This window comes from Tursiops truncatus, chromosome 20 (genome assembly GCF_011762595.2).
Source record: "Tursiops truncatus isolate mTurTru1 chromosome 20, mTurTru1.mat.Y, whole genome shotgun sequence".
Lineage (NCBI taxonomy): Eukaryota > Metazoa > Chordata > Mammalia > Artiodactyla > Delphinidae > Tursiops > Tursiops truncatus.
In genome coordinates this window covers 1,400,710-1,413,881 of record NC_047053.1, presented here as the reverse complement: position 1 = coordinate 1,413,881, position 13,172 = coordinate 1,400,710, and the positions used below count along the sequence as shown (strand labels likewise).

Sequence of the window (13,172 nt, the reverse complement as noted above, 5' to 3'; positions counted from 1 at the left end):
TCGGTGGAGCCCCGGCTTGAGGAAGGGCAGGGTGTCCACGGGGAAGGGGCCATCAGCGCGGTCCCAAGCAGGGGAGCCTGGGGCCCTCGGGGCGCAGGCAGACCGAGGGGGCTCGGAAGGGGCTCTGAATGCCAGGCCGGTGGTGGAGGGGTGGTGAGCAGGGAGAGGGCAGCAGGTGGGATGGGGCCGGAGCCCAGGGAGGGGGGGAGAGGGGCTCCCTCTGCCCAGCGCTGGCCCGAGACCCTGGAGCCCTGAGCTCTGGCAGATTCGCTGCTCACGACCTGGGCCCGTGAACTCAAAATAAAAACAGTGGAAGAGTAGAAGGATGCTCATCAGAAATCTCATTTTCTTTCCAATTACGACTACTGTTTTTGAAGCACCACACATTCTTTTTTCCCATTTCCTCCCTAATTTTTCAGAGCTCCTGCTTTGCGGGCTCAGCCAGCCCCGGGGCACTGACCTCCCCTGTGGCCACGAGGGGTGCCACCCTCCTCTGGGCCTCCGTACCCTTGGTGGGGAAGGGGGGCGTCCGGGGACGGTGTCAGGCGAAGTAGGCGTAGAAGAAGACGTTGACACACACGAGGAGGATGGCGTTGAAGCCACAGACGCGGGCCCAGAAAGCATGTTTCTGGGATGCTCGGGGGTCACCTGGAGGGGGTGGGAGGCGGGGACAGATGAGGGCCACAGGCTCCCACCCGGGGCCCTTGCCTCCAGCCCCGCCGTGGGTGGGAGTGAGAGGGAGCGCCTTAGGGTCACACACACACCTGTTTTGGCTCCCGAGGGCAGGTCCTGAGCCAGGGTCCACCAGGTAAGGTTCTCGATCTGCAGGGAAGGGTGAGGGTGAGGGCGAGGGTGGCGGGACGGGGGTGGGCCCAGACGGGATCAGGGGTCAGTGATGGCGAGAGGGCAGCCAAGTTCAAAAAGGGCCAGGAACCAGGGCCAGATGGGGTTACGGGTCAAGAGCTAGAAAATTCCTGAGTCGGAGAGGGTCAGGGGTCAGGCCAGGCTCACCTGGATGCCCTGGGGGGCTGGCGTCAGCAGGCTCCCAGCCACCACCACGGCCCCGCTGAGCACGAAGAGGGCCACGGCGAAGTGCAGGTAGTGGATGCTGTGCAGGACGGCAGGCCGGTCCTCGGGGTGGCCGCAGGGCGGGGCCGGGTGCAGGAACTCCAGCACCAGCCTGGTGGCACCCACGGCCAGCCCCGCCATCAGGCCCCAGAAGGCCCCCTGGGGGGAGGAGGCAGGGCAGCTGGGGCCTCGGGAGGAAGGCCAGGCTTCCCCCCGACCCAGGCACACAGGCAGTGGGGGAGATGTGCGCCCAGCCCCACCCCACCTGCTCGTTGGCCCGCCGCCAGAAGATGCCCAAGACGAAGACCGCGGTCACCGGGGGGGCCAGGGAGCTGGTCACCGACTGCATGTAGATGAAGAGCTGCCCACTGTTGGAGCCCTGCAGGACCGGGATCCAGGCCACACTCACGCCGATGAGCACCACAGTGACCAGCCTGCGGGCGGCAGCAGCGGGCCGTCCCTCGAGACCTCTCCTCAGCCCTGCCTCGCCTCCCACCGGTCCCTAAGGCTTGCTCTCCATCCGTCCCCTGCTGCTCCAGCTCCAGCCTCCTCCCTGGCCCCTGTCCACTCCTCCAGGGACGTGGCCGATCTTGCCCTCTCCAGACCCTTCCATGGCTCCCTGCCGCTGGCAGGAACCGCCCCTGACTCAGCCTGTGTTCTCATGCTCATCCCTGGGGTCTCACAGTGGCCCCCGTGGCCCCCCGGTTCTCCTGCCCACCTTCAAGGCACCGTCCCAACCTCTCTGGGCTTGCTGTCCATCTCCCACTCGCGGCGGCAGCAGCCTCATCCTGCTAGTTCACTGCTGCATCTCCCGGCACACAGTAGGTGCTCAATGCACACCCTTGGCTGCACGAATGACCCCCTGCCCTCACATTCAGGCCAGACCGACCTCCCAGCGTTCCTCTAACCCTGGTGGGCCTTTGAAGGAGCCGTGGCCTCTGGTTGGCACCCCCCCCACCCCCTACAGCCCTAGGCTGTGGACTCCCATCCACTACTGGGCGACCTCCAGCCGGAGTGCAAGGTTTGGAGCCCAGCGGTCTCAGCTGCGAAGCCCCTTCCCCGGCCCACCCTGCGTGGACTCCTCCTCTCAGCTCCTGCCTGCCTCCCGCTGGGCGTGCCCCCCCCCCGCCCCCGCAGCAGGGACACCCTTCACTCGTTCCTCCACGAGGCATTCATGAGGAGCCCACCGGAGAGCAGGGCGTGGCTTAGGGACCCAGACTTGGTGCCGAGCAGGCCTGGTCCCTGCCCAGCACCCAGAGTAGAGCAAAGAAAACAGATGAGCCTGTTCTCCTGTGCTCAGGGCTGTGCTGAAGGAGCCCAGAGGAAGCATCCAACCAGGAAGGCTTCCAGGAGGAGGCGACCCTGCAGCTTTGAAGGGGTGTGGAACCTGGCTAAGGGGACAGAGCTGGGGCGAGGAGTCCGTATGCCTCTCCCTGGCTGAGAGCCCCTCGGCTGTGTCCTGGGTCAGCTGGACGCCCCTTACCCTCAGAGGTGGGTGATGCGTGAGACCCCCTGGAACCCCGGACAGCACAATAGGAATGACAGAGGCCGTGTGTGCGGCTGGGGCGGGCCCTCCTGCCTCCTGTCCTTCCCTTCCCTTCCACGCCAGAAGGAGAGGGTGGAGGAAGGAGGCACCCCCTTGATTAGGGCTAATTAACCCTCCGCCTGGCAGGCAGCCAGCGCTGCCCGCTTCAGAGGCACCGGCAGGCTCCACCCTGCCCTCCTCCAACAGGCCCCACGTCCAACACCAGACTCAGCATCTCTTGTGGGGCTGGTCCTCTCTCTCCAGCCCGGCCTAGACTGGGGCCCTGGCCCTCTTACTGCCCTCTTGGGTTTGGTCTGATGACTCAGCCACCACCAGGCTGTCAGAGGGACCCAGAGGCTGTTCCTTCTGCCTGGAATGCCCTTCTCAACTCCTTCCCCAGCAAAACCCCCTTGTCCACCGAGGCCCAGCTCAAGATGCTCCTCCTCCAGGAAGTCTTCCTGACACCCTGCCCCCCCCACTCTGCCATCAGGATGACTGGCCCCCTCCATTGCCCCTGGGCTGCAGCCATGGTCGCAGGGGAGCCCCTCAAGGGCTGGGGGGGCTCTGAGACCTCTCTGGGTCCCCTATGTTGCCCAGTTTGATGCAGGGTCCCAGGGAGGGCCGGCAGTAGTGGACTGAATAACAGAGAAGGGTGGACAGAAGGGGCTGCAGGGGAGGACCGGGGAGCGGGGCTGGGGGCTGGCAAAGATCGGGGCCCCAGGCATGAGGTGGTCACGGCCCCAGGCTTATGATAGCTCCTCTGGCCCCCCAACCTGAGGAGACCTGGGTGGGGGTTCCTCAGCATCCCCGTGATGGCCGCATCCCAGGCTCAGGGTGCCCTCTGCTGCCCTGCGCTCTGGGAGTCCCATCTCTCCTTGGACTGAGCTCCAAGGATCCAGAGCCCACACGGCTGGAAACACAGCTTGAACAGCGCTGTTGGGCAGGGAGCAGGCTGGAGGCGCTGGGGGCTGTCCTGGTGCTTCAAGACGGAGGCGTGGTAGGGCTAAGCCCTGGCCGCACACCCAGCACCGGGCCCTTTCCACCCCACCGACCTGGCAGCTGAGATAACTGGGGCCCAGAGAAGGTGAGCAGCCCGGCCCACATCACACAGCCGGGTGCCCACAGGCAGGCTGGCAGGGCCCGGGGCGGGCTTACCTGGGTGGATGGGTGAGAAGGAGGGTCAAGGGTGCCCTGTGGGGGGCTGAGCTGGAATAGAGGGAAGACCGGCTCAGGACTCTGGCTTCAGGTGGGAGCGGGAGGCTGGGAAGTAGCAGGCAGGGGACGTGGAGCCGCCAAGGGGGGACTGAGGCTACCAGTGTCCAGGCCAGGGGGCCGAGGCACACCCTGGGCGGCAGGAGGACGTCCGGGCCCCAGTTCCCGGGAAGCCGGGGCTGGAGGGGCTCAGGGAGGAGCTGGTCCAGCAGGGGCTGGGAGGGGTGGTCCAGGTGCTGACACAGAAGCCGCCGGGGAGCCGAGGGAGAGGCTCCCTGTTCTGGATGAGGTCTGAGCTGCACCTGAGCTCACACCTGCCAGCCGGCGTGTCCCGACAGAGGCCGGCAGCTTTGCATCACGGGCTGACTGCCTGGAGCTCCAGGAGACCCCACCCTGAGGATGGGCGCCACAGGCTCCCGGCTGGAGGGGGCACTGCTGCCAAGCCCAGCACCAGAGGGCCGGGTCCCCCTCGACCGGCACAGTGGGGGCTGCATGGCTGGGAGGGAGACAGGCAGGGTGGGACTCCTGAGAGGGCATTGACTCCTCTTCATCCATCACTGAGTTTCACCCCAAAGGACTCCCGGATACTCGGCCAAGCTTGGGGATGGAGGGCTGTGCCAGGCACAACCCCCCTCCCCCCATGTGGAGGGGCATCGGGACACCAGCGGGACCGACAAGGCCTACATGTGCTATGGGAGCGAGGCTATAGTTCCTGTGGGAGGCTTTGAGGGGAGGGGGCTCATTCCTTGGTCTCAGGTATCAGGGAGGGCTGCCTGGAGGAGGGGCACTTGAGCAGAGTCTAGAAAGATCAGGTGAGTCATCAAGGTAATAAGGAGGGGACAAGTGGGGCTCGGAGGAAGTGGGCAGAAGCTCAGTGGGGCCAGGGGCACAGGGGCCAGAGGGACAGCTATGGTGTGGGTGTGGCTACACCTGAGTGCTGGCTCTGGCCCTCTCTGGGGCAGCTGGGAACCGTCATGGGGGCTAGGGGCTCAGACCTGGGGAAGGCAGATCTCTGCGTGGTTAGGGAAGGGGGCTCTCTCTGGCAGATTCCCTCAGAGATTCCGCTTGGGGTAAGAGATGCCTCCAAGATGGGGGTTGTGGCCATGAAGGGGTGGCCAGCAGAGCGATGTGGAAGGTGGGAGGGGTAGAATGTTCTGGTCTCTTCTCTCCTCTCCTTCCTGGTGTCATCCTTTCTCCAACTGGCAAACTCCTACTCATCCCTCAAAGCCCAACTCTGCTGGGGCCTCATGGGTTGGTGGTGTGGCTGGGGCAGCCCTCCTCTCAGCCCCTCCCCCATACCGTCCCACCAGCAGCAGCTCCCGCTCCCTGGCACGGGGCCGCAGCCACTTCCAGATGTCCATGGTGAAGAGCGTGCTGCTGCTATTGAAGATGGAGGTCAGCGATGACATGAGAGCGGCCATCATCACAGCGATCATCAGCCCCCGCAGGCCTGGGGGGACAGGGGCCGCTGTGACCCTGCCCGGGCCGCGCCCCCGCCCCCGGGAGCCCTCCTGCCCAGGCCCCGCCGTCTGACGCCCCTCCAAGTCCCTGCAAGTAGAGGCCCAGGAGGGAGGAGGTGGGGGGGTTGGAGGTGGTGGGAGAGAGACCCTGACATGGGAGGCTGGGGACAACGGCGGGGCTCCCGCCTCTGCTGCCTGAGCCTGCGGGCTGCTGGCAACGGGGATCTGTTCTCAGCCTCTCGCTTCTACAGAGCTTCCAGCTGACAGAGCACTTTCACACCCAGACTTCATTGGACGGTGAGGAGGTGGAAACTCAGAGAGGGGAAGAGAGTTGCCCAGGGATGCACAGCAGGCCAGCGGCAGAACTTAGGGGTGGGGCGGGGGAGTGAGGACAGCCTGGACGGGACCCTCAGCCTGGAGGCCCCGCCCTGGGCAGGGCCCAGGGGCCCAGGGCCTGGGGTTTCCTGCTACTTCCTGTGCGTGGCCACACTGTCTTGTTGGCTCTGTGAGAGAGGAGATGTGGTTGCCCAAAGAGGAGACAAAAGCCGCCTCGGTCATGGGCTGAAAACGGATAAGGGGCCCCCACCAAGGTGGGCGAGGCCCTGCTGTGCAAAGCCTGCCGGGGGTCGTGGGCTTGAGAGGGGCTGAGTGTGCAGAGGACTCAGTGATGTGTGGCTTCAGGCTGGTCGCCTCCCCTCTCTGGGCTTCAGTTCGAGTCTGTCTCCAAGGCTTCCTGTGCTTTTTCTTCAAGTGTCTAAGCACCTCCTCCACCTCTGCAGATTCCCTGTCCTCCACACCCCTTTCCCCCACCCCAGGATAAGCCACCTCCCCGGAGGGCTCAGACTTGCAGGTGCCATTGCTTGCCTGGCTCTGGTTCTGCGTCTGACCTGCTGTGTGACTTCCAGGCATCCCATGGCCCTCTCTGTTCACTTAGGCTGACTGAGATGGGGCCCAGAGGAAAGTGAGTTAAATCATGGTTTTCCTGCAGACATGTCTCCAACCTCCTTCCCTTGCTCAGGGAGGTGGATTAACTTGGGGCTTATTCTCCTCCCACTTCTCACACAGGGAGCTCAACGCCTGGAGAGGGGTTATGGCTCACAGGGCTGGGTGTCAGCGAGCCCCCAGAACAGAAGGGGCAGACGAGGCACCGGGGTGGGAAGCCACAGTGCGGCCAAGCCCCGTGCCGGTCAGTTTCCCTGTGCGGCTGCGTTTAATCCCAGCAACCATGCTGAGGGGTGGCCCGGGACAAGTCACTTTCCTCTCTCTGTGCCTCAGTTTCCCAATCTGTAAAACGCAGCTAAGAACTCTGCCTCATAACCTTACATAAGAAGCCGTTTGTGGGCTTCCTTGGTGGCGCAGTGGTTGAGAGTCCGCCTGCCGATGCAGGGGACGCGGGTTTGTGCCCCGGTCCGGGAAGATCCCACGTGCCCCGGAGTGGCTGGGCCCGTGAGCCATGGCCGCTGAGCCTGCGTGTCCGGAGCCTGTGCTCCGCAACGGGAGAGGCCACAACAGTGAGAGGCCCGCGTACCGCAAAAAAAAAAAAAAAAAAAAAAGAAGCAGTTTGTGAAAGGGCCTAACACCCAGCAGGCCTGAAAGAGGAGACAGTGGCAGCCTTTCTGGAGGGACGGGCCAGCACCGGCTAAGAGGATGAGCCTTGGGGGCAGACCGCCCGAGCTCAGAACCCAGCTTTGCAGCTCACTTGCCACGTGACCTTGGCCAGGGCACCCTGGGTCTCAGTGTCCCCATCTCTAAAGTGGGGATGATGAGGGACTTCCCCGGTGGCCCGGTAGTTAAAACTCCACGCTTCCACTGCAGGAGGCACGCACGGGTCTGATCCTTGGCCGGGGAGCTAAGATGTCACATGCCGTGCAGTGTGACAAAAAAAAAAATTAAAGTGGGAATGAAGATCACAGCGCCCAGGGTTCCTGAGAAGAGGACGCGAGTTAGCCGCATGTGAGGCCCCGGGCGTGGCACCTGGCGCACGGTGGGTGCCCTGTGTGTCTTCTATTATTGCTACTTTCCTCACGCTACGCTCATCCCACCTGGATGTCACACAGAGTCACGCTGGATCCAGAGTGGGCTCCACCGCCCCCAGGGCTCCTCCCCGGACCCCGCTGGAGCCTCACCTGTGGGCATCAGCTCCATGACCAGCTTGGGGTAGGCGATGTTGGAGCAGCCGATCTCGGCCCCGCAGGCCCGCAGGCACTCAGAGGGTACCACACAGCCCACGTCATCTGCGCGAGAGGGATGCCTAGTGTCCCCCGCCCGCCCCTCGCCTCCCTCCCTGGGGTGGGCGAGCCCCGGGCTGAGGACAGGAGCCTGGCCGCACCCGCTCCGTCACCATCTGCCACCAGCGGCTGCTCGGCCCTGGGCCTCAGTTTCCCAGCCTGGGTGCCGAGGCGGGGGCCGGCCTCAGAGACTCCTCTGGCCCTTGACACCCTCTCCTCCGGCCTGCTGCCCATCCCATGACCCCAGCTCCCTGGCCCACACCAGGCCGGCTCCCCTGCAGGGCAGCCCCGCCCAGGTGAGGCGTCCGGTCTCCTTCCCCCCACCTCCTGCCCTCAGCCCTCCTCTCCAGAGGGGCAGGTGGAGGCCCCCCACCCGGGCTGAGCCCTCAAACAAGAAGGGAGCCCAGAGCTCCGCACAAGACCCTCCAGACTCCCAGCTCCTCGGGCCGGTCTCCTTCCCTGCCCCTCTCCCCGCACCCCAGCCTCCTCCCACCCGAGCCTTTGTGCTGGGTGCTGCCCTCCCAGGCCCTCCCAGGGGCGGCTCAGAAGTCATCGCCTCCATCTGAAATAACCCCCCTCCCCCATGACCCCCTCCCCCCTCATCGCTCGTTTTCAGCACTTCACCTCCCCTGGACAACTGGGGCTGTCGGCACAGGAGGTGGTTCTGCTGCAGACCCTCCCCCGTGGCGGGGCAGCGCCCACTGCTCGCCCTCTGAGTGAACAAGGATTGAGTGGATGGCCCAGACCTGGCCTGAATCCGAAATCCCAGACTCCCCACCAGCCGCTGGAGCCTGACCCTGTTCAGGGCCTGACGGAGGGGGGCCTGGCTCCCGAGAGCGGGCGGAGGTCACAGACAGGGTCGACCCCCGTGCTGTTGTTCCTCTGGGAAGCACTCCTTAAACACCTTTGGCCCCTGCCCCCTGGGTTCTCAGCAGGGCCCGCAGAGGAAGGCGCAGAGCAAGCAAACACGGAGACACAGAGATGCGATTACGGGGAAAGTTCAGAAACAGCGGCCGCCGCTCAGCCGCGCGGCCACAGGGGCCTGTTTGGGGGGTAACGTTTCCACGCGTGGGCATTGATGTTTCCGTGACTTGGAGCCCCTGCGCGGACCAGGCACTCCTGGGTTAACGCCGCTCCTTAGATGCCCAACCCACCGTCGAGGGTCTCAGGCCCCCTCCCCAGGGCCAGAGGGGCTGGAGCGGCATCATCCCCGCCCCCATGACCCGCGTCCCCGAGTGCCAGGCTTCCAGGGCATCTGCCCCGCCAGGCCCCCACCCCTGGCACCTCCGGCTCAGTGTGTCCCACTGTCCTCCCTCCTGCCACAAGGTGGGCACCAGCTCCTCACGGCCTCCCTTCCATCCTCTCCATCCTTCCAAAGTCACCGCTTTGCTCACATCACTTACTTCTCAGGAACCCCCTCCCCGCCATGACATTCGAGGCCCTGGACAACTGGTCCCAGGTCCTGTCATCCCAGCACCGCGCACTGGCCACCCCGACCTGCTTGCAGCTCTTCACACACGCCCAGCATGCTGATGCCTCTGTGCCTTTGCAGACGCAGTCTCCTCCTGCTGCTCTGTCCCTACCCTCGCTCACCTCCCTCTTCATGGCCTGCTGCGAAGGGCTTGCTCTCCGAAGCCTTCCACAGCTCGTCCCCACCCGCTAAGGCAGAGTAGCTTCCTCCCAAGGGCTCTTAAAGCCCAGGGTTCAATCACAATTGTTTGTTTGCATATTTTACGCCCTCCACCAGACTGGGAGCTCCGCAAGGGTGGACACTGGCTTTGAATCATCTCCTCTCCCAGGTATCTCCCTGTCCAGGGCTGGGCCCAAAGGAGATGCTCTGTGAACAGTTGTAAATGAATGAAAGAGTAAACAAGTGAATGGTTGGGAACAAGGGGAAAGGCACAGAAGGAGAGGAGGAAAGGGAGAAAGGACCCCACAAAGAGCTATGGAGGAGTTCAGGCACTGTTTGATCCAGCTGCCCTACCCTACCACCTCCCACCCACAGCTATGCATATGAGAGAACTCAGGAGCAGAAAGGGCATAGCTTTCCTAGGACACGTAGTCAGACCCGGGACAGAGCCTGGGGTCCCACGGTGGGACTCTGGAGCCACTGGGGTTCAGGTGGGGGCAGGTGACAGGTCCCTCGTGACAGGTTCTGGGCTTGGACTGGCTGGCTCTGGCACCGGGAGGACCCAGCCCTCCTGGGAGGGACGGGTGATGCGTCACGGCCACATGATGGCTCCGAAAGGCCAAGTCAGGAGATTCTGCCTGGTTTATTCGGCCGGTTTCAGCCCATTCCAGGCTGCCAGGACGGGGCCTTGCCTCCGGGCGCCTCGGGCTTGCCTGCCTAAGCAGCAAGTAAGAACCACCTCTCCTTTGTGACAGCAGCAGAGGTGCTGCCACCTACACAAAGTCCCCCATTTGTGCCAACTCAGGAGGGAGCAGCCCCAGGCCAGGGGCCTGGCCTTGCCTGAGTACCGGATTCCACGGGCCTGGGAGCTCCCCGCTGGGCTCCACCTTGATATCAGCACCCCTACCCAGCCGAGGCCCACGCCAGAAGCCTGAGGGCTACCTCTCTCCTTGCCCCCCACGTCCTCCCTCCCTGCGGCCGATGCCAAGTCCAGCCACTGGGCTTGGGGACCAGGGGAGCTGCACCACCTCCCCCCTCTAACCCACCTCCCCTAAAACCGTGACTCTGCCACTATCTTCCCTGCTCACAGCCTCCTGTGGCCTCCATCCCCTGCAGGAGGGATCAGGGGACTCTAACTGTGCACTACAGCCTCTGCCCACTTGGCCACCTGGACCACTGCCAAAATTTCACCCTCAACTCTGGGCCTCTGTACCCTCTCCCTGGAACACCCTTCTCAAACCCAGGGAGCTCATACTGATTCCTCCCAGCTCGTTGCGGATGTCTGGGCTCTACAGGCTTTGAGGAAACACCCTCCACGGCACCAATAACTCTGTGACTTGTGTCCTTCCTGCCTCTCGATAGACTGTGACCATGAGCCCCATGGAGAAGCCCGGACTCCAACAGCGCACAGCACAAGCCAATGGGTGGCAGGTTCTGCCTGTGTTTGTTGACTTACTAAATGACCCTCTTCCAAGCTGGTCATTGGACACACCACCCCGAGGGGAAATCAAGGTGCTCCCCACTCCCAAGCAAGCCTGGCTTATCCCTGGGAGCCAGTTCAGATGCTGATATCACAGGGGGGAGCACACAGACCTGGCTCTGAGTCCAGTTCTCCCAACCCCTTACGATGTGATCCTGGGTATTTATTCTCTGGGGCTATATCTTTCTCTGTAAAACCCTTCTGGGGACATCCATAGGCCAACAAGTCAACTTCAATCTAAATTTCATACCTTACACAAAAAAATTAACTCAAAATAGATCACAGATTTAAATGTAAAACTATCAGACTTCTAGGAAAAAAGTAGGAGGATATCTTCAGAACCTAGGGCAAGGTGAAGAGTTTTTAGACTTAACGTCAAAAGCGTAATCCCTTAAATGGGAACTTGATAAAATAGAGCTCATCAAAACTAAAGCTTTGGGACTTCCCTGGTGGTCCAGTGGGTAAGACTCCACACCCCCAAGGCAGAGGGCCCAGGTTCAATCCCTGGTCGGGGACCTAGATCCCCCATGCATGCCGCAACTAAGAGTTCACATGGTGCAACTGAGAAGTCTGCATGCTTCAACTAAAAGATCCCATGTGCCACAACTAAGACCCAGCACAGCCAAAATATAAATACATACTTATTTAAAAAAACAACAACTAAAGCTTTTGCTCTGCATAAAACACCTGTGGGAAGGATGAAAAGAAAAGCTGCAGAAACAAATTCAGTAAAGTCGCAGCAACCAAGAGCCATACATAAAACCGGCTGTGTTTCTGTACACTAACCATGAACTATCAGAAAAAGGAATTACGAAAACAAGCCCATTTACAGTAGCATAAAAAAGAATAAAATACCTAGGAAAAAATTTAACCCAAGGAGGTGAAAGGTTTGTACACTGAAAACTGTAAGATGCTGAAAGAAATTGAAGAAGACACAAAAAAATGGAAAGGTATTCCATGCTCATGGATTAGCAGAATTAATATTGTTAAAACGTCCAAAGTGACCTACAGATTCAGTGCAATCGCTATCAAAATACCAATGAGGGCTTCCCTCGTGGCGCAGTGGTTGAGAGTCCGCCTGCCGATGCAGGGGAAAACGGGTTCGTGCCCCCGGTCCGGGAGGATCCCGCATGCCACAGAGTGGCTGGGCCCGTGAGCCATGGCCGCTAAGCCTGCGCGTCCGGAGCCTGTGCTCCGCAACGGGAGAGGCCACAGCAGTGAGAGGCCCGCGTACCGCAAAAAAACAAAAAAACCAAAAAAAACCCCAATGGTATTTTTCACAGAGGTAGCAAAAACCATCCTAAAATATTTGTATGGAGCCATAAGAGATCCTGAGTAGCCATAAAAGATCCGGGACCTTCAGAAAGAAAAACAAAGCTGGAGGCATCATACTCCCTGATTTCAAACCAAATCACAAAGCTATAGTAATCAAAATAGTGTGGTATTGGCACAAAAACAGACACACAGATCAATGGAACAGAACAGAAATAAACCCCTCGCATATATGGTCAACTGATTTACGACAAAGGAGCCAAGAATATACAATGCGGAAAGGACAGTCTCTGCAACAAATGGGTGTTGGGAAAACTGGACAGCCACAGGCAAAAGAATGAAACTGGACCCCTATCTCACACCACATGCAGAAATCAACTCAAAATGGCTTAAAGATTTGAAAAAAGACCAGGAACTGTGAAACACCTAGAAGAAAATATAGGTGGTAGCTCCTTGACATCAGTCTTGGCAATGATTCTTTTGGATTTGACACTAAAAGCAAATGCAAAGAAAGCCAAAAACAAACAAAAAACCCCCAAAACAAACAAGTAAAAAACAAGTGGGACTTCATCAAACTGAAAAGTTTCTGCACATCAAACGAAACAATCAACAAAATGAAAAGGCAACATACAGAATGGGAGAAAATATGTGCGAATTGTGTGTCTGATAAAAGGTTAATATCCAGAATATGTAAAGAACTCATACAACTCAATAGGAAAAACAAAAACCCACAAACAGACCCCAGAAATCTGATTTAAAGATGGGCAGAGGAACTGAACAGACATTTTTTCCAAAGGAGACGTACAAATGGCCAACAGGTACATGAAAAATACTTGTACAACATCACTAATCATCAGGGAAATCATCACACCTGCAAGAATGGCTACTATCAAAAAGACAAGAGATAACAAGAGTTGGCCAGGATGTGCAGAAAAGGAAACACTTGCACATGGTTGGTGGGAGTGTAAATGGGTGCAGCTACTATGGAAACAGCATGGAGGTTCCTTAAAAAATTATAAATAGAACTACCATATGATCCAGCAATCTAGGTTACATATTTTAAGGAAATGAAATCACCACCTCAAAGAGATATCTGCACGCCTGTTCACTGCAGCATTATTCACTATAGCCAAGATATGGAAACAATCGAAATGTCCTTCAGTACTTATAATACACAGATAAAGAAACTGTGACGTTTACATATATAAGAAAATATCATTCAGCCATGAGAAGGAAAGACATCCCGCCATTTGCAACAACGTGGATGGACCTCGAGGGTGTTATGCTAAGTGAAATA

General features: G+C 59.7%; 1 protein-coding gene across 10 annotated transcripts in view; it reads right to left on the bottom strand.

Annotated features, from left to right (window-relative positions):
* Positions 1-324: 324 nt before the first annotated feature.
* Positions 325-13,172, bottom strand: part of SLC5A10 (solute carrier family 5 member 10) — a 67,691-nt gene continuing 54,843 nt past the window's right edge. For 2 of the 10 annotated variants that reach the window (XM_073798133.1, XM_033846602.2), the window contains 6 exons: positions 7,392-7,499; positions 5,105-5,255; positions 3,749-3,799; positions 1,012-1,502; positions 765-822; positions 325-648 (listed from right to left, as the gene is read on the bottom strand). In XM_073798133.1, the coding sequence (XP_073654234.1) occupies positions 645-648; positions 765-822; positions 1,012-1,502; positions 3,749-3,799; positions 5,105-5,255; positions 7,392-7,499 (863 nt within the window). In that variant the 3' untranslated portion in view covers positions 325-644. Of the gene's footprint in view, positions 649-764; positions 823-1,011; positions 1,503-3,748; positions 3,800-5,104; positions 5,256-7,391; positions 7,500-13,172 lie in introns of those variants that run through there. The other 8 variants (XM_073798137.1, XM_073798134.1, XM_073798138.1 and 5 more) reach the window with 8 other exon arrangements.